The 20,692-nt window shown below is 56.4% G+C and overlaps 1 protein-coding gene across 1 annotated transcript; it reads right to left on the reverse strand.

Moving 5' to 3' along the window:
• On the reverse strand, positions 1-9,441 carry HEYL (hes related family bHLH transcription factor with YRPW motif like). The gene is made up of 5 exons (XM_076357345.1): positions 9,047-9,441; positions 5,220-5,286; positions 4,668-4,751; positions 4,124-4,205; positions 1-2,648 (listed from the first exon to the last, which is right to left on the reverse strand). The coding sequence occupies exons 1-5, from the start codon at positions 9,124-9,126 to the stop codon at positions 1,981-1,983; spliced, it is 981 nt and encodes a 326-aa protein (XP_076213460.1). The 5' UTR covers positions 9,127-9,441; the 3' UTR covers positions 1-1,980.
• Between the last annotated feature and the right edge of the window lie 11,251 nt (positions 9,442-20,692).

Here is a 20,692-nt window from a genome sequence, read left to right on the forward strand (position 1 = left end):
CAGGGGTTTGAAAGACTTTATTTGACACCTTTGCTGGATGTCACAGCTCGTGAATCTAACAGCTCTGCACAGTGTAAAGTGAGGCCAGGCTACTTGCTGTGAGCTCTAGCGTGCCAACCAGCCACAGGAACAACCGGGGTCCGCGAGGACCTCCTCTGACTTTATTAAAAGGGAATATGTTGTTCCTGGCTGATTCTGGCACTTCAGGACAAGGGTGAGGAGAAGTAGCAGAGGCATTTCTGTGTGTTAAGTGCGATGACTTTCATCAAAACAACTGGGAGGGACTCACTTTCAAAACAATAGCAGATAACATACATGCACATGGCAGATACAATCTGTAGGAACGAAAACCCCAGCTCATCCACATGGTCTAACCGGCTGTGCGTTTGACCTGAGGCGTGGGGAGAGCCTCTCCCATTCAAGAGAGATCTTCTCCCTCTTTTTTATCTTTCTTTGCACTGACCTTTCCACACTTTTCTCTCTTTTCATGTCACAGTGCTGTAGAGGCGGACGAGACTCCTCGGGGTGGGCATGGAACTGGGTCCAGGCTAATCTGCACGTGTATCCCAGCAAGTCAAGGCACAGATGCAGGGAGCAGGGACTGTTCAGACGAGGGGGAGCACTGGGAGACCCTGCCCTGGCCACCATGGCAGTTAGGGACATGGCACAGGAGCAGGGTGGCTCAAGAGCTTCAAGTTTCTGTTCCTTTCTGCCCGAAGAGGGGAGGACAGCTGGAGGAGCAGAGGCATATCTGCTGCGTCAGTTATCTAGGGGCACGCAGGCCAAGGCAGAAAAAGCTCTCGGGAATCAGGACAAGTGCAGACCCAGAGCTTGCCAAGGTCTGCGGTGAAACCTCAGTGGCTTTTCGTCCTGGCCCAGGGAGAGGCATGAGCAATGTGAGACCAAAACATGGTGCTGAAGAAAGAAAACAGAGACATTGTGGGAGGAGAGGGTGAGGGATGCAGGGCTAAGAGAGAACGAGGGAGGCACTTCAAATGCAGGCTGGTCCGACCTATTCTCCCCCCTTTGCAGTCACGGCTGTTCAGCAGGGGATGGAGGAGAGACGGCTCCAGTGGGGAGACTGGCAGAGGGAAAGGCCTTTTCTTCTCACTTTGGCCGTCAGAGCCTTCTCCTCCGTGACAGACGTCCCTTTGAAATCCTCTGTCTCACCTCATCTCGTCTCGCCTCTTCACACCTCGGTGTGGAGCAAGGGCTGCAGAAGCCTCCCTCCGCCCAGGCACCCTGGCCAGCTGCTCCTGCACGGGTTGTGCAGGGACCCAGCACAGGCCCTGAAGACACGGCAGTATTTCAGCTCGGCTGTGGGAACGAGCTCTGTTAAGCTGTTGCCTCACTCCACCTTAAGGGCACATAAGTGGGAAAAGCTGGTAATGCAGCCAGGAAAGCATGGGGATTAGCAGGCAGCCAGTTTGTTAAGGGAGCTGGGGGGGTTCTAGCCTGCCTTGCCGGGTGCCAGCAGTGCTGGGGAGAGGGGTGAGCTGCGTCCCTCCCACCACACCAAAATTAGGTGCCGCAGCTGGGGGACGCATCGCAGGGAATCAGCATGAGCAAGTCTCTGTCTGGCAGCTCTGAGTCCCCAAGGAAGTAAGACAGTATTTCAAGGCTGGCTTTTTTCCAAAGGAGAGCAATGCTGGGCTCCGCAGAGGGGTTTGCTGGAGGAGGGACAGGGTTGGGATCTGCATGTGCCCCCTCCCTCGTAGCCAGAAGGGTCTGGAGTACAGCCGCGTGCAGACAAGTGCATCAAATTGGATGTGATTTACGTTTGCAGGCATCACGAGGGAGAGGACATGTGATGGTGAGGCAAGGAAGGCAGTGCGAGGAGGGAGGGAAGAGTAAAGAGAATTTTCTTTATGGATCCTTGGCTTCTGCAAAGCAGGAAAGATGCCTTTTCAACTGAGTTTGTTCTTAGGCCTGTGGGCAATGAGTGCTGAAGAATTCCTGTCTCCAAAGGGGAGGGGAGGGTCAGAAAGCCCCGATTTCAGTCGCCCAGGAGCGGCAGATCCTGGATGTCCCAACCCTGATCCCCGGTCCCTGTGCAGCAGCACCCAAGGCGGGAGGCACCGTGTAAGCCGGTGGAACAGGGACGCCGGCGGAGGCTGGCGAGAAGAGGAACGTCGCGATTTGGCTGCTCTTGGACGAACCCTCTCTCAACATGCCCGCTGGCGACGGCATCCTGGGCACAGCTGCTACAGCTGCAGACGAGCCCGTGCCTCGGGCCCTCCGGCTGGAAGAGGCCATTCTGCTGGCCAGGAAGCTTCGGCGGGACGGCAGCATGTCGCTGGGGACACGGCGAAGCGGGGCTGGCCTCACAGCAGTGCTTGGGTAAGCCAGGGAAGATGCAGTCAAAACAACCGGAGCGGGAGCAGCCTCCCTCCTGGGGATTTGCACGGGGCCAGCAGTGCTGTGGAGGAAGGACCACGGCCACGTCTGGATGGGCAGGAGGGAAGTGGCCACAGGCGAAGGCTCCATTTCTGCCACGTAATTATTCAGGTGGGAGAGGAGTCGCAGCCGGATGGGGTCGGCAGCGTTTTGGCCCTCGAGGACACCTAGGTACCTGACAACTTCAGTGAGACATTCGCGGAAGCCGATACTCCTGTAATCCACAGCCAGAGCTCGAGCATCTAAGAAGCCTGTAGGGAGAGGACACGGGTGACAGTAAGTCCATGCAGAGCTCAGGAATGTGCTTTGATTTCACTACCCTCTCTAATGCACTGTGTATTTCACTTGAGGCACTTTGCTGCCGTGTGATATTACTGAAGCAGATAGCCAAGTGGGTGTCCGAAAGGACTGGACATTTGCATGCGTGAGAATAGCATCTGCGGTTATCTCATCGGGATAAAACTGCCAGGGTCATGAAGCCTCTTACTCCAGCATGTGAGACGAGCAAGAGGTTTCATTAACCGTGCTCAGGAAGGAAGAAATTTTTCCTATTGGACTCTATCAGTTACCCCTGCTGGAGACACGACTGTGGGCTAGATGGGCACTGGGTCCCTCTTTGCAAATGGACCATCCCCGGTCTTGCAGAACAGCAGGACACTGTGTCTCCTCGATGCACAGCTTAGCACCGTTTTCCTCTGCCTGGGTCCCAATCTTTATACTTCATTTAAACAGATGTCCGGCTGAAGGACACAGGACAGCGGCAGAACCAAAACCACTGGGCCGAGAAAGCTCAAAGCCACAAAAATCAACAAGACAAAATGCAACCGATGGCTGATTTTTAGGCTTCTGCTCCCTACTTGCAGCTTCATGAGACGATAAGCAATAAAGCAGAGAATGTCACAGCACAGCGAAGCGCTGGACCACTCTGCTTGACGGGGTCTCTCCTGACAATACAGCCCTTTGTTGCAGTGCAGTCAAACTGAATATCTAAACAAATGTTCCAGACCAAGTTACAGCCCTGAACCAAAGCCTGGATGCCAGCAATGTCCCCAGCAAGCCAAAAATGGGTGGTAAGCAAGCCAGAGGCTTCTTTACTGGAGCTGTGATCTCCATCCTGTTAACTGGAACAGGACAGAGGGTCTGTACTGAGGTCTCAGTACAAATAAGACCTTTGTTGAATTTTGCACAGGGCTCCCTCTCTCTTCTTATAACAACCAAGAACAAAAAAAAAAAGAACAGAAAGGGAAAAAAGCCTTGTTTATTTGCAGAGTCCCCATGCAGAATTCAGCCTCTGCAGGAAATGTATCCCAGGGAGGAGGTAAAGAGTTTAATATCGTTTTTCTGGAAGCAGGCTCCATTTCTGAGCAGGACTAAGCGCGTCTCTGGCTGGCAGCTTTTAGCGGGGTGTGCGACAACAGCAGTGGTGCTGTCCCTGTGGGTCTTTGGGACTTGCTATCCCACATACCCCAGTCTTCCAAATATATGTATGGGATGCTGACCCACATGTTAGACATAAGGAAAACAACGGGGCAGGAAACGTCCATCTGCCCTCCCTCGAAAAATACTTCCCTTGGGAAGCAGGCAGGGCAACATTCGTTTTGGTGCTGGCTGGTGTCAGCAAGGCACACCAGCACCAAGATATTGCTTGCTGCTGAGGCTGATGGGGAATTTTCCTTCCAGGTTTTCACCTTCACCTCACCTGTACGCTTATAAGAGTGGTTCTTACCTGTTCCTCCAGTGGCATGAAGCATTTTTAAGTGATCTACTGTCATTTGTAGAATTTCTGCCTTCTCCAGCTTGGAAGACCCCTGTGTGTTGGCAGCAGGAAAAAAAGAGCAATTCATCATTTTATGGTCTAGGGTTTTGTGCCTCTCAGGAGCTGGGTTTTTCCCGATGACCTCCTCCCCGAAACCCTCCTGAAGCCCAGGAGTGCTCAGATTGGAGCAGGGCATCGGCTCTGGTTTTTACATCAAGTGAGTAGAAAATGGAGCTCCTTCCCAAGATTCCCTGATGCAAACTGAAAATCCCCATTTCTGTGCATCTTCATATCTGCAAAACACTTTCCGGATTGATTTTATCCTCCCTAGGGCTCCTGAATATTTGTTAATACTGTTTTACCACCCAGTTTCACCACCTACTTACTCCCTGAAGTGATGATGATAAGAAAGACATAGCAATGCTCCAGACTTTCTCATTCTGAGGGCTCTACCCTTACACTGCTGAAATGCAGCCCGCACAGGAGGATGAATGGAAATCACGGACACACACACCTGCTTCTCGAAGGCGGTGGGCACCAGGCGCCGCAGTTCGGAGAGGCTGCTGTTGATGCGGTCACGGCGCCGCTTCTCAATGATCTGCGGGAGATTTCCAAGTGGAGAGAAGAAACCACAGTCGTTTACGGCCACAGCTCACGGGTTTAAAGCCCTCATTAACAGCTATGGCAGGTTGAGAGAGGCGCTTTGAACAGGGCCGTATAAGTAAATGTTTTGGGTGCAAAAGCTGAGCAAAGAAACATTAACTGATTGGTGTGATAGCCCCAGGTGAAATTGCTCTCCTCCACCCCTATCTCCACCCCTTTCTGCCAGATTTGAGGCCAAACCTCTGCAAAAAATCTCCAATTGGCTGTGGGGAGAGTTCTGCAGGAGATGGAGCAGGGAATGGTGTAAAGTCAATTTTGCACTGTGTCCCCACAGTAAGGACGTGCCAACAGCACCCCACCGCACACAGGGATGTCACGGGGAGCCCTGGCACACAGCTGGGACCAGCCTGACCCCCCAGGGAGACACAGCACAACCACCCTGGTCAACGCAAATGAGACTCACCCCTCTCCGTTTCTTCCTGGCTTGTATCTGAGATGTCGTAGTGGGAGACACAGACCTGGAAACATGGCTGGAAAGGAAGAAGAGGGAATCATTTCTTGCGCTAGCTGGAGAGAAACCTCTGTTGCACATATGCTTTACACACGTTTGCCATCTGCAGTTTCCCCCCCTCCCCGAATAATGTCTTCTGTGGTTCCCATCTCATTTTTACCCACAACACAGAGCTCAGGAATTGGGGACAGGGAGCCAAGCAGAGACTCGAATCCCACTCTCTCCCCTCCGAGAGTCTCCCATCAGCCTGGGACAGATTTCTGCACCAAACTGCCCATCCGCTACCAGGCACACGTCCCCTTCAGTCTCAGCCCGTGTTGGCATCTCCACGGGGCTGGAAAAGCAGCGATCCGAGCTCCGGAGTCATGGCCTTTTTTTTTTTTCCTCTCCATGTGCAAACCTCACGGCTCTCATGTCTGAGCCTGCCCTGTCTGCAGGGCTTTGCATCTCGGAGCTGCGATAGCGCGAGCATGTATCTGAGCTCCCACCCAGGGCGGCAGCAAAGGGCTGGTCGCTCCTCAGGGTGAGGCTAACGGCAGCGTTGATGTGGTTTCTGAGGGCTTCCTGGAGAGTCGCTTCACAAACCACAATTTTTGGGGTGGGCCGTGATATTCTGAATGTGCGGACACCCCTGAACCAGACAGAGAGGGGCCAGGACCCAGGCAGGGGGAACACCCGGCACGAGGTGATGGGACCCTGCCTGCTGGCCAACAGCCCCGGGGACCAGCTCTAGCTCAAGGGAGACGGGGGGACAGGCTAAAAAGAAGGGTCCCACAAACCATCCTGTGCCTGGTGAGCACGGGTGAGGCTAAAGACACCAAAGGTCAGCACTAGACATGCACGGTGAGGCAAAGTTCAATCCTTAGGTCCCCACAGAGGTGAAGTCTCCGTAAAGATGGATAACCGGCCGTGGGAAACTCCTTGGAGCAAAACCCCTCTGCCTGGGGGGAGGCCGGCTGGGCCACCTTCCACCTCCCCCGAGCGGGGTTTCTCCCTCTGGAAAGCGGGACTGGCTCGGGGCTCTTTCTGCGCCTTACGAAACTCGGCGCAGGGATGTTAACACGCAGGCGAGACGGCAGTCTGCAACCCTGGCCAGCACAGCGCTCCGGAGGGACTCGGAAACCGCATAAGACACACAAATCAGGAAAGGGGCATTTGGGTTCACCCCATCAAATCAAAATATTTTTCAGTTTGACGAAGCATTTTAATAGCAGTCTATTAAAGATGTTTCTGCAGAGACAGTGCTGTCTGCACAGCAAGCCAAAGACTAGACCAAACTCAGCCCATTAAAAATACGTTTTGCTGGGCCCAAGTGAGGTGCTTTCAGAAGTGGTTTTACTGCTGACTGCTCCACTCATCTCCATACAGGTACCCTATTTGAATGTCTGCTGGGTGGGCTTCCTCTGGGCATAGGTGCTGGCTGGCTTCGCAAGTATGAACACGCGTTGCCAGTATACATAAACGCACATACGATGAGCACGTATGATGTGAAAACGGGCTCTGCACGGACGCTGGGGTGTTATAAGTGCAGGGGGTAGGTACTGAATTCGCCTGGCAGCGCAGGAATGTGGAGTACGCGTTCAAGGAGTCCGTAACAGTGAATTTTGAAACTGTCTTTGCAGAGGTGTCCGAACGCATTGCTCTTTGTGAGCTGCAGTTCCAGATGTGGATGTAAAAACCTAGCTTACTGCAAAATATATTTTAGAAGCATGTTTGACAGATTTGAACCACATAAAAGATACCGTAACTATATTCTCTGATGATTAAAATTTCTGCATTGCTCTTTGCTTGATTTTATAATTTACAGCATAACTTTGGCTTTTTATTCAAAACAAAAAGCAAAAAAAAACCCCCCAAACCGAGCAATATCTTGCACTTCTGCAGTGACCCCAGAGTCTAAACTTGCTACACGCACTGAACCAAGCCTCACACCCGGAGTGATTCACCCCCGCTCTACGGGGGAACTGGTTTGCCCAAACCACGCGACCGATGGGTAATGGGGCTGGGAACCCCGGCCAGACAGCCTGACTGCCTCCCTCTGCCCTAATCGCTCCACCTCGCTCCCCACCTGGAAGTGTTTCATTTTGCCCGATCCGCCAGCGCCCCATGCAGGACCGCATTACTCGGGGTGTAAACTCGTCAGGGCAGGAACAGCTCTTTTGGCCATGTGTTTGCGTGACATGAGCAACAACATAAATGTATACAAATACCACCAGATCACAGCGCTGCCCGGCTCTACGACTGGCTTGAGAAGACAAACGTATTAACAGCACCAGAGAGAGATCAAAAAATTAATTGTTACTGTTCACTGAAATAAACTATTATGACAATTCCTCCATTTCATCCATCGGGGTACTACAGACTCAGTGTGCTGCGCTGATGTAAAGAGGTGGGATATATTTCACCTGCAGCAGGAAGGTAGGTTAAATATTGATGCACTTGGAAACTCTCTGAGGGGTTGATGAATTTGTGTAGGACATTACGTGTTGGACATTCCCAACTCTGCCCGTGACCGTATCAGCGAGAAGCAGACTCATGAATTTAGTCCCACGAGAACCTGAGCTTGGCACCGGGCAGAGCGACTTCTCCGCTCAGGATACCAAGCAGCAAGAGGGAATGAATTCATCTGGGGCCTCGCTGGACACAGAGGGAAGGGGGACACTTCGCTACTGAAACAAGAGTTTAAAAGCAGCTGATTTTTGGACGAGAACAAGTAACAGAGCCCTTCCTTCATCCCCAGCGCCGTCTGCACGCTCAGAGCCCGGGCATGCCCGCGAACGGCTGACACAGCATGGGAACCCGGGCTGCGAGCAGTGGCTGGGGATGCCCTTTGCCAGCAGAGCCGCAGCCCAGGGGAACGCGGTGCGAAGCCCGAGGCCAATGCTGGGGAACCACGCAGAGGTCCTGTCCTCGCTATTTCACCAAGCGGCAAAGCCAAAACTGCAGCTCAGCAGCGATGGGATGGAGCCTGCGAACTGTGCAGGCTTAAAGCAGGGCACCCTTCGCTGGCCAGACTGCACGGGCTCCCTCTTTAACAAAGATCAAAGCCCCAGCTGGTGCATTACAAATGCATCAGCAGAGCAGAAGCGTTTCTCATGTAAAACCTCCTCGTTTCGTCCACGTTCCCCGGGAGCCCTCGGATCGCTGGGACTGCAGCGGCATCCAGGCAGCTGACGGGTGCCTTTGCGCTGAGGGGGGGGGGGGGCTGCCCCATCTCGGGGTGCAGAGCCCTGCGAGCAAGCAGGCTCCCGCTAACGAAGATCAGAGCCGCCCGTCTCCCCACCGGGCAGGAGAAGGCAATCGCGCTGGCTTTAATGAGGCATTTTCTTGACTGCAATCAGCTCGTAACACAGCTTTAATCCTTGTATTACGACTTGGGTTTCCTTGCTGGGTCAGTCCTAACGCCAGCACCAGCCCACACTTGCACGCTGGAGTGATCCCACACACCCCCCCCCGGCCCGTCCTTGCCGAAGGGGTTAAGTGAGGTGCCAGGCGACTCCCGGCGAGTCCGTGGCGGAGCCCGGTGCTCTCCCGTGCCATGCCCCGGCAAGCACCGAACTCGGCCTCCCCGAGAAGCTCGCGGGGAGCTGCTGCAAGCCCCGGGGCAGAGCAAACGCCGCGCCCGGTGCCGGGGACCCCCGCTCCAGCCCGGGCTCCCCGCAGGATGCCGAGCTGCCCCGCAGCAGGGACCCCAAAACCCGACTTCGTCCCACCGCCCCGGCCGCCGTGGGACGGACCCGTCCCCCGGGAGGGAGCTGCCGCCGGCAGCGTGTCCTCACCTGTACTCCTCCTCCCGGCCCACGTCGATGGTGCCGTCCGACTCCGTGTCGGACGAGCTCTCCTCGCACAGCCGCTTCATCCTCGCAGGCGGCGCCGGGCGGCCGCGTCCCCGCGGGGCGCTGGGGGAAGAGGCCGGGGAGCTCGACGAGGCTGCCCCACGCGTGGCCCCCGAGGCCACCGCCGTCCTTCCCCGCCGTCCTCGGGGAAGTGCTGTCCCTCCCCGGGCTGCGCGGAGGAGCTGGCCCCGGTGCGTGCCCGCCTCGCACGGCTCCTCCCCTGCCCGCACTCTGCCTTTCACACCCCCGGCTTCTCCCTCGCTCTCCTCCCAGGACGTCCCCAGCCTCCCTGGTTAATGGGTTAATGAGACATCTCCCGGGAGTGACGGATTACGCGGCCGCGCCGCCGCTCCCAGGTTCCCAGGGCCCCCCCCCCCCCCCGCCTCCGCCTCCTCCCGCTCGCTGGTCGAAATCCCAAGTCTTCCTGTAAAAGGAACAGTCTGTGTGAACCGTCTCATGTCCCCCCCCTTTCTGCCCACTGGCCCCCTCTCCCCACGGCCCCCCTTCCACCCGCTGCACATTGGCCTCAGCCCCAGTTTAAAGGGACCAGTGACCTCACTGGCAACAGAAAACCGTGGGAAAGAGATGGGACTGATAAAGCCTTGAGTTGTTTCAGGGAAAAATCAACATCCAGCCCCACACGCACACACATGTCTGCCCGGCTCTGTGCGGCGCAGGCACTTTTGGAGACTTATGATTCAGATGGAAACCAGCTTATTCGAAGCGCGGTGCTGTTTGAGGACGCCGCTCAAAGGGCCCTCGCCTGGGATTAATCACTGGCCACGGCCGAGGGCTGGGAAGGCAGAGGTGGCACCACGCTCGGAGGCGCCGGGACGGGTTCGGCACCCCAGCACCATGCCGCGGTGGTCCCGCCAGGAGCTCAGCCCCCTGCCACGCTCCCACAGCCTTGGAACGGTCTTCAAGTGCCTGCTCATGGCACTGCCAGGGCATTTGAGACCTACCCTGTAAAGCAAACTGACCAAAGCCCAACTTTAGGCTTTATGACACTAGGATGAATTGCTGTTTTCTTTTCTCGTTCCATAACGCTGGAAACTTTGACCCGCAGCCCAGCATCTAGGGAGCATCTTGCTTTCCCTGAGCTTGCGGGAAGGAGGTAGGAGTCTGTTTATCAGAGCCCTGCGCTGCTCAAATCCCCCAAGGCAGCAAAAACGTGTGTGTGTGGGAGAAAGAGAGGGGAGGAGGGAGAGAGCTGAAGTGGAGCTTCACAGTACAAAAATAATGCCTTTTATTTTGAAAAAAATAATCAGCGCTGAGATCTGGCAACACGTGGATTTCCCAAAGCCTTTCGCAAAGACCGTGGCAGCGATAACAGCCCGTCGCCGCTCAGGCCTGCCAAGCCACACCACCACCCATCTCCCGTGCGAGGAGGCGCCCAGCCGTGTGGTCGGGTGCTCCCTATCTGCCTCAGCCATCTCTGCCAGCTCACCCACGCTGCACCCGCCAAGCCCCAGACGTCTGCAATCCCCCAGCACCTCGCAAGCGGCTCCCGTAAAAGCCAAATGCCAGCTACCGCCTGCCCTTCACCCACGCCTGCCCCAGCCCAGCACACGGGGGCTGAGCAAGGCACGGCCCCCGTGACCGTTTCTTGAGACTGAACCACACCGTCCTCCCTCCCAAAGTAAAACAACGGAGACCTGAACCAGCCATCCCACGTTGGAGTGGACAACTGACATCTCAGAAGTGTTTGTAAACCACAAAAAAAAAAAGAGAATAAAACATTTGCTTTAGGTTTTAGCGCTTTGTTTCTATAATTTTCATGTTTTGTTTTAATTTTCACTACAAAAAGTGGTCAAAGAAACTGCGCTGTTATTAGCTTACATTTCAAACTGAAAAGTTACTTTGAACCAGAAGAATTAGAAATGTGTTATTTTAGTCATTTTGAGACCCACTCTTCCTCCCTTTCCAAAGTGATTTCAGTTAAAAATACATGCATCTCCAAACTAAACTTCCCATAAACATGTGTTTTTGAGAGATTAATACTCTTTCCACTGATAAAACCATCTAAATGGGATCCAGAGCTTGGTTATTTCAGGCTCTTGCTCATATCACAATGAGCCTGACCCAAGCGGAGCCCAGACCTGCCAGGGAGGAACACTTTTCTTCTCCATTAGAAAGGAATTCACTGTCCAGACTCTGTCTTTTCTGGGCCTTGTCTAAGCATCATTATCTGGGTTCAATTGAAGTGTAATTGGCAACATGTTTTTCTAGGATTACACTTCATTATGAACAGAGCGGGGGGCCCCAAAACCCACTTCTCCTGTAATCGGATCCGTTTTCCAGCCTGTGCTCCTAGAGAGTCGTTTATAATCGCCCCCAGCGAGCCCTGGGGGATTGCGAGGGCCATCTGAACCACCCCAGGATTAGCTGCGTCATGGAGCAGCCAAGGCGGAGACGGTGCTGAGACCCCTCGCAGGTCGGTTCAATGGAGACGACAGGGAAGGATTAAATGGGTTTAGCTGCGTGAGGGGGAAGCCAGGTTTCAGTAAGCATCGCCCACGTCTCACGGGAGAGAGCGGGCAGACCTCCCCCGCCGCGGACAAGGGATGATACCGGGGAAGGGGAGATGGGGTCTAAGGGCAGAAACGGGGTTTCTCCTGCCTGCTTGCCTCTCACCGAGCGTCCGTGCAAGCTATTCCCACAGTACACTTCCTTGCAACGGCAAAGCCTGGCCCCAAGCGCAGAGCCACAAACAGTGGGTGACCAACCTCTGCCCAGAGCTCATCTGCTCTTTCCCAGAGAGCTACGGGCTTTGCCACAGCCAAGCCAGGGAATTATTAGAGGAAATCTCTCCCCAAGCCCTGAATTATCAACCCTGGCCCAGCGTTCAGGGCTGTTTCCTCTCCTGCACGGTCTCTGGGAGCTCAGCAAGCATTGCTGTAGTGCCTGTCCCCGTCCCCGGGACCCCTGTGAGACCCTCTGGGACTCTGGAGGCTGGCGAGAGCCGTTCCCCACTACGGCTGGCTGTGCCTCTGCGTGGTGGGAGCTGTTTCCAGAGGACGGGTGTCACGAGGACGGGGCTAAGCCATCCATCACACCCAGCACTAATTGGCTACCCTGCTTCGGAGGCCAAGGAATAAGTGAGCTGCAAAGATTGATGTCCCTTCTCTGCAGCAGGAAAAACTCTCCAGGCCAGGGCTGAGGGTGGATCCCTGCCAGGGACCTGGGATCGCCCAGGTTTGCCTGTGCCAGCCCGCTCCTGGGTGTGAAGTGCTCCAACCCAAGGTTCCCTGGGGGGGGTGACAGTCAGCCCAGCCACCACCCCCCTTCCCATGCTGGGACCATGGCCGCTCCCTCCCCTCCCTCCTGCTCAGCTCTGGGAAATGTCCCCGGAGAACGGCCAGCTGTGAAAAGCTGCAGCAGCTGGAATGTGGGAGGGAGGGCAACGCTTCTGGAAAGCCAGAGGCAGCGAGGAGCAGGACATATCTGTTACCTCCCCGTGAACTGACACCTCTGATTTAACCCCGTGCATGCCTGGAATGCCCTGTCCTCACGTCTTCAGTCAACATCACCTCCTAACCTCAGGTCCCACCACTGGCTGCCAGATCCACAGCTGTAAGCAGAGGCCTCACAGGGATGCTGGACGGGATTCCTGGCTGCAGCGCTGTGGACGGGTTGTCTTGTTCTGTGGCTAAGCAGAGGGATTCATCACAGACGGGAGAATCATGCAGGGCTTTCAGGAGGTGATTTGGGATGAAAGCGTGTAGGTACGAATACGATATCACCTCCATGTTTTGTCAGATCTGGAACACGGCCAGGAGAGGATTGTTTGCCGTGGCTCCGCTCCAAGCCAGAGGCACTACAATTGTTAACTCCCCCCCCACTTCCCTGGACCACGCAATTCAGAGCCAGCCCAGCCAACTGCTAGGGGCAGTCCAGGGGAGGGAAAAACAACATTTTCCCACAAACCCGTGGCCTCACCCTTCCCCAGGCAGGGACAGGGCAGATCCTGTATCTGCTCGGGGCCCGACTGAAACTCAGTGCTACCCTTGCCGCCCTGGCACGGCTGTCTGTGTACTCACGCCTATTGCCCCGCGGCGGGTCTGCGCCCGGCCCTGTCGCCACAGCCAGGAATGCAGCTCGGCTTGGGCAACCGTGCAAACCCCGTGGGATGGGGCATCATGAGGCTGCACCTGCCGGGCCTGCGGCCAGGCCACCTCGGAGGTGCTGCCCTCTCTGCAAGAGCTCCTGCCCCGTAAGATGGTGCTTGTCCCCCTGAACCCGTGTCCAGGGCAAGGCTGGGACCCGCAGCCATGAGTGCCAGGCGTAAGGCAGCTCTGTCACTGCATCCCCAGGTCAGTGGGGCTGGAGGACAGCCAGGGACAGGATCGCCTTCCTGCTCCAGAATCGGCAGGGCATCCCGACGGTTAGTGTCAGACGACGCCAGCATTTCAGTCCTGACTGCCCTTGATATGCCTCAGTTTCCCCACCCATAATGATGCTAATGCACTGGGCACTCACTTTACAGAGAAGCAGCGATGAGTGATAATTAATATTGCACCAGCTCTGCTGACAGCTGGGGTTACTGGCTTGTCCAGGAGCCCAAACTGAGGTCAGGGCTCCCCTGTGGCTACACAGACGGAGCCCAGAAAGTTACTGTCAGTGGACACAGATCTGCTCCTCTCTTGTGTCTGGGACCTAGAAAGGGCGATGCGGACAAGGTGCGTTGCTGCGGTACAGGACGGTCCGCATGAACGCTGCAGCCCTCCGTGCGGCGGTGGGCTCCTTGGCTCTTGGCTGTCAGGGGCAGGCTGAGCCGACCCCGGAGGTGCCAGCCCTGCTCCTATCTCTGGGCGCTGGAAGGACACGGGATGGCCTTAAGGCTGCACCCGTGCTAAAGCAACAAGAGGAGCTGGGATGAGAAAACCGATCCCTGGTGAAGCGAGGCCCTGGCCTTCCCCCGGGGCCAGTCCCCAGGGCTCCAGGGAACACAATGCCTTTGTTTGCGACTTGGCCTGCACCAGGAGCCCTTCCCTCGCTCAGCCCCAAAACACCAACCCTTCAAAAGGCCTGTTCTCCCCCTCCCCTTCCCCCAGCAATGCTAATGTGCCAGGCCTCTTCTCATGAACCCTGGGAGAGATCAGGCTGGTAGACAGTTTCACCACTTGTTAAATGTGTGTTTAGCGATCTTGTGAGTAGACAAGAACAAATACAAACAAGCCGGGCTGGAGAGCCCCTGCCCCTCCGCCCTGCCTGGAACGCACCAGCCCCAAAGCCTTTCTTCTCTAACCACTTCAAACTTTCATTTCTTCTGAAGCCACAACAAGGCACACTTTGTAAAGCAAATGAGTAAACAGCAACTTTCAGCTTAAAAGGAAAACAAGGGGGAGGGACTGTTTTTAATTACTGGATTTTAAAAAGGGCTTTATTCGGTTAATTGCTTTCTGTTGTAAAATGTTCTTCTGCGCACAGCCCTGGTTCTAGCTGCATTGCTGCTGGCCAGATGGCATTGCAGAGGTAATGACAGCATGTGCGTTCGCTGCTTGGGTACACAAGTGCCTTTAACATTCACGGGCATCCCCCCAAGCCCTCCCAGCCTCATGGAAATGACACGAGGCACCAAGTTTTGCTCAGACATGACCAGTGGTTTGGCATGTCCAACTCGCATCACTTCCAAAGGACCGGAGGAAGAGCAATCAGCACGCACAGAAAAGCCTCTGCAACATTTCAAGTCGAGTTCCCAAAAGGGCTAATTGCCGTTGATTGTCTTGGCTGCAGCGTGTTACCTTCCTAGTCTGGGGTAATAACCGATGCTCGTGCAAGGTGCTGTGCTCAGCTCGGCCCTACCCGACGGGGCGCCTGTCTTCTCGAACAGGGGAGAGTGACAGTGCTGCAAAGTCTGGCACGGCAGGCGGTGTGCGTGTAGGCATGTGAACATATACGTGTGCATGTGGCTTGGTGCAGCAATGCGAAACGGATTCCAACTGTATCCCTGATGATCACAACCAGCTTGGAAGATACCCCAACTCCCTGTGGAGCCAGAAGGATTAAAAATAGAGAGCCAGCTAAGAGGTGCACAAAAGGACCTTTAGCAGAAGCGCCACCAGCGCAGAGCTGTGAAGTTGTCACTGTGCTGGGGACAGATGGCACAGGGAAGGGACAGAAAGAGGAGGCAGCGGGAGACTCTTCTCCAATTGGATCGGCCTCAGGAGGGGAAGAGTGAGGAATGGAAATGGAGCAGGAATGGCCTTGGGCTGCCGGTGCGTGGAGCTGCCAGGGAGCCCCTGAAAGCCCTGCGGCTCCTCGCTGCAGCCTGGGCGCTGCAGGGGTTTCCACAAGGAGCCGGTGAGCGGGTGCCTCGTGGATGGCTCAGAGTCAGCCCAGGAGAAGATGGAAGCAGGTTTGTTACCAGACATGGAGCTTGCAGGAGTGCGTGCTCTCTCCTCCCTTGTCAGCCTAGAAAATACCATGAGGGAGCACACATGTGGGGAAATAGGGACAAGGAGGCCCCAGGTCCTCATTCAGTAGGGACAGGGATCATCCCCTGCCCCTCCACACACCAGCCGGTGTCTGCTGGCTCGGTCAAGACAAGCTTCAAGCACAGAGGAGGGGAAGTGCACGTCCAAAGGGCTTCCAAAGCCGCCAACCCTCAGCCACAGAGGCCCCAGGGTCAGCGATTGTGCAGAGTTCAGGGCAGGGGCTGAACCTGCAGTGATAGGGCTGGCCCAGGGGGAAGCCGCTGTGCTGCTGTTCCCTCCAGTGCTGCAAGCTCGTGGCTTTCCCTCCTTGTGTGGCTGCTCCCCCTGTAGAGTCCCCCCCCCAACCCACGCTGGTGCTTTCCATGCGGCTGCTTTGAACAGGCAATCTCCTTTCCAAAAACAAACACAGGAGAGAACATCGACTGCAATGCAGGACAGGAGGGGAAGCATCCAGCCTTACCTAGGGGCTCTTCGGAGCAGCGCTGGCAGCCAGGCCGTGCAGGGAGCCCACTGTGCCCGTGGCAGCAGGCAGCTTTCCTGCCGAGGAGAGCTTTTCCTGCGCCCGCCGCGGCGGGTGGGTCTGTTCCTGCCAGCAGCCAGCAGCTGGTGATGAATGCTCACTTTCTCTAATTGAATAGCAGGAAGTTAAATCTTGTTTCTTTGCCTTTCAGGCTGTCAGCTGGAACAATTGCCCACCTGTGGCACCACCCCGGGGATGTAAATAAGGAACAAAACACAATGCTGCCAGAGGAATGGACTGCGTTCCCAGAAGATCTCCCGATACTGTATGCCATATTGTGTGCCCACACAAGAGAGAGGTATCTGTGCTGCGGCGGGCACGCAGGCAGCCCTGCGCGTTTCCAGGCAGCCGTGCAGGCAGGGTGGTATGGGAACGGGTTGCAGGGCGATGGGAGTGAACATGCAGGGGGCATGCACAGAGCACAGCCGTGGCACACAGGGAGGTGCATGCATGAGCAGGCTGCCACCGTGAGGAGTGGCAGGCGCGTGTGCACGGGCTCGTGTGAGCGTGCACAGCTATGCAAGTACTCTTGGGTGACACATACCACCGCGAGATTAAGTGCCAGGTGCTTTGCGGCAGCTGGGGTGGCCGGTGCTCCCGTCCGGCGTGCTGGGTTTGTCCTGCGGCTGCCCTGCGTCTCCAGCACTCCGCACAGGGGAGACAGAGGCAAGCGTGCGCTGGTGGCTGCCCTGCGTGCTTGCTTGCCTGCTCGCTTTCCCATTTTGCCAGGCGCTCTGCCAGACAGGCTGCAAAGCCGAGAGCTCCTTCCTGGAGCTGCGCTGTCCCTCCCCGCCACCCAACATGTTTCCCCGCCATCTCCGGCACTCACATCATCAGTTCACAGCCGGGCCCAGCACTCCTGCCGGGATGCTCCCAAGGCGGCGGCTGTCACAGCTGGACCGAGTCTGACAGTTACGCACAGCTGGAAGAAGCCCAGCTGAGGACGAGGATGGAGGAAATCCGCTGCGAGTGGCGCAGACCCTCCGTGCACGGCAGGGAGGGGGGGAAACACGATTGGGAGGGCAGTGGGAGACACCGACACACATGCACACGCACACACACAGGCCAACATTGTTGCCGTGAGAGGAAATTATTAATTTGCTGGGAATAAAGTCGGCAGCAAGTCAAAAACCCATCCTCCCGAAGCGCCGGAGAAAAGCCTCCCTCCCTCCCCCTCACACCCTCCCTGCGAGCAGCCCTGTCGCCTTTGTACTGCGAGACAGGCCCGACACAAGGGCGTCTGTCTGGGCACCACGTCCCCATGCCGGGATGAAACGCATCCCGGGCTTCGCCCAGACGCCAAGAGCCCTCGCTCCCCCCCACGGGACTCGGGGCGCCCTGACCTGGCGCTCCCCCCTCCCCAGCCCCGCGGCGGGGGGTACGCGGCCGCTGCCCCCTCCCAGACAGCCCTTTGTCAGTCACTGTGGTAACAGCCGCGGCGCAAATGCCGCTTCCCTGTTTGTTTTCCCCCTGCCTCTGTCGCGGGGGCGGCCGCGGCCTCCCTCCCTCCAGCTCTCCGAGCGGGAGCCGGGGTATTCAGGGCTCAGCAGCCTGAATGAAGCCAGATCCCTGGACACATTCCTGTGGTTGTTTTTTTTTTTGCCTTCCCTTTTTCTCTTTATCCCCCCCCCTTCTCCCTCGCTTGGCACAAGCTAAAGGATTCAAAAGGAAGCCAGGCTTGGCAGACGCAGGGGGAGGAGGGAGTGGGGAGATGAAAGAAGGCCTCTCTCCAGCTTTCTCTTCCAGTTCCCACACTCAGCCCAGCGCGGAGAGCTCCTAATGATTCCCAGCCGCACCTGGAGGAGGCTGCCCGGCCGCCGAGGAAGCGGGGGCCTGTTTATACAGCCAGCAGGAAAGGCCCCCAGCGCCCCAGCCATGCTATGTGGGGCAGCCTCACAGCACCCCGGCCTGGTCACCCTGGGTGACAAGGTGCCTGAGATGGCCACCCTGTCTCAGCACCTGAGATGGCTGCCTTGCCATGGTGCCCGAGATGGCCACCCTACTGTGGCACCCGAGACGGCAGCCCTGCCTCGGCACCCAACATGGCGGCCCCACCTCAGCACCACAGTGCCCAAGATGGTGGCTCTACCTCAGTGCCACACTGGCACCTGTGGACATTGTGCCCCATGCTGGAGCTGGCACTGACGAAAACCCCTCCATTCCCAGCTTGGTGGGCTTCAAGTGGCTGCCCTTCCCCATGGAGGACATACTCCATGAGGTGGTGGGTTGCCAAACACCTTGGGGCTAAGATGGCCACCGAGGCTGCGCTGAGGCAGAGATGCACACGCTCTCCAAACACACGCCTGAAGGGGAAAGAGCAACAGGCAGCACTGTGGAAGGCGGCGATGCCACTCGGAGCACGTTGGCCCACGAAGGACGCCTGTGAGGGGGACGCCTGCCACCATCGCACCCTCCTGCTGCGCCGCACAGCCCTTCACGCCCTCTCGTGGCACCCGCTCGGCACCACAACCGTCCCCGTCCCCACAGCCATGGCAGCAGAAACGGGCCCGCCATTCCCCGGGGGTAAACGCATCCCTGTCAGGACGGGCGTGAATTTCCAGCACGTGCAACCGTTTCTACCCGTGCACAAATTGCTGGCAGATGTAGCCCAAAAGCAAGCGCCGGGCAGGGCTGGCAGAGCCAGGTTTCCTTCACGGGGCAATCAGAGCAAATTTTCCCTCATTTCTCCTCCCTCTCACACAATTCCACAGATAAAGGCTCTGCTGGTCCTTGCTCGGGGCTTTGCCGCCTCTAGGCAGCGTTTCGTAGGGCGGTGGTCTGGTGGTTGTGACTGGAAGCAGTCCCTGTTTTGGGGGGGGACGTCGTCGACTCTGCTGCCTGCGGATGCTAACTTGCACGGCCCTGAATGAGTTTGCTTTATCTCGAGGGGGAAACTGCTGCTCCCTGCTTGCTGCTGACGGCCACAGTGACAAGGACACAGCCACAGCACAAGCATGGGCCAGTTCCAGCTGCGGGGCTGCTCGTGGGTACTGCCGGACGGCAGGACGTGAGCTACCACTGGGTAAAGCTTAAAAATTCAGAGCCGGTCCTGGGCTCTGCATCCCCTTTTTACCACAGAGAGAAGGGATAACCGTGCAATTCACCCTAAGGGAGAAAATAAGCAAAAGTCCCATCCTGTGGGCGGGACTGCTTGATGCTATCCCTGAGGATTTTATTTATATATTTTTTTTAAACACTAATGCCCATCTCCTCTCAAGTCATTCAATAAGAAAATTTGGCACCGGTTGTGCCAAGCTCACAGCAGCGTGGGGCTGGCCATTGCTCCCTGGTGAGTGCAGCCGTACTTGCCTGGCATCTGTAGCCCCAGGGCTGCGGAGACCCCCTCCTCTCCTCCTCGGCAGGATTAGGTACACAGTCCTATCCGGCACAGCGCTGCCAGCAAAGCTTTGAAGTGCAGCCCTGGAAACGAAGCTTTCGCTGCAGGAATGGGAAAATGCCAGGACAGAGAGATCTCCGCCTCCATCACTCACTGGCCTGGGCAGAACTGGGAAAACGAAGCAGTTTTTTAAAAGGCGTATCTCCAGGCGGGGAACGGGGCATATTTGTTCTGCAGTTACAAGATCTTTGCTCTCTTGCATTTTGCTCCAGCCCAGTAACCAAAGGGTTATTTCCACCAGCGTGGGCAATGCACAGAGCTATTCCCACAGCTACCTTAAGGACCGACATCAAGCTGTGGACACCGCTGGCTCCCAGATAGAGCCGGACAAGCCCCAGTTCTGGGGGGAAGAAAGAAGCAGGGTGGAAGGTGGGTCTATTTACCCCACTGACTCTTTCTGGTGAGGGGCCAGGCCTTAAACAGAAACTGTCTGGTGCATCTTCCAAGGAGCTGGCCCAGCATGGAGCTGCCTCTTGGCAGAGGGAGACGCCAGCTTCCTCCGTCAGCGGGGCGATGAGCAGCTTCACACACGCTCCATTGAGTCACTGCTTCGTTGGTGGCCTCCCCAACGCGGGATGGCTGAGCCCAGCCACCCCGGGTGCACACGGGGGAACCATTTTAGGCTCCAGTGACAGAGGCGTCAGCGAACACTGCTATAAATAGCGGTGTTGAAGGAACAAGATGGTCAGGCTGTCCAAATCCTGGCACGGCCCCACTAGCGCTGATAGCAAGTGCCCTTTTCTTGTTCTTTTGCCGCCAGGTCCTCTTATCTATTCTTCCAACTCTGGGTGTTTCTGTCGCCCTGTCACCAGGTCCCCTGCCCTGACATTTTAGCCTCCTGGGATGGCTGCATGTCCCTGCTCACAATCATTGGCTCTTATTCTGCACTCCAGAAAGGATGTAAACTAAATGTGCTGCAGGGACACGGTGCATTCCCCACCAGTGCAGCCTGGGACCCCTCATGGCCAACACCACAGGGTTGTTGGGACAGCCCTGTGTTTGCATGGCCCCTACACGCTGGGACCTGCTGCTGGGCATGCAGGCATCACCATGGAGATACGGGGTTTCACTACACTTAAGAGCACTTCTGGATCTCTGCTTTTCTTCTGCAAGGAAGACGTTATCTCTGGATCATTCTGCTCTCTGTTTCTGATGGGGAAACTGAGGCAGGGAGGTGTCACGACTTACCTTACAAACATGAGGACCAGGAGAGCAGAGCTCACACTCTGCCCGAT

This window comes from Aptenodytes patagonicus, chromosome 21 (assembly GCF_965638725.1).
Source record: "Aptenodytes patagonicus chromosome 21, bAptPat1.pri.cur, whole genome shotgun sequence".
NCBI classification, from domain to species: Eukaryota; Metazoa; Chordata; class Aves; order Sphenisciformes; family Spheniscidae; genus Aptenodytes; species Aptenodytes patagonicus.

What these genes read in the sequence shown, in the direction of transcription:
- HEYL (XM_076357345.1), bottom strand. Translation starts at nt 9,126, where the DNA reads ATGAAGCGGCTGTGCGAGGAGAGCTCGTCCGACACGGAGTCGGACGGC. An exon ending in CCACCGCCTTCGAGAAGCAG is followed by an intron (nt 4,206 to 4,667) that starts GTGTGTGTGTCC and finishes GCCAACACACAG; the next exon opens with GGGTCTTCCAAGCTGGAGAA. An exon ending in TCATGCCACTGGAGGAACAG is followed by an intron (nt 2,649 to 4,123) that starts GTAAGAACCACT and finishes CTCTCCCTACAG; the next exon opens with GCTTCTTAGATGCTCGAGCT.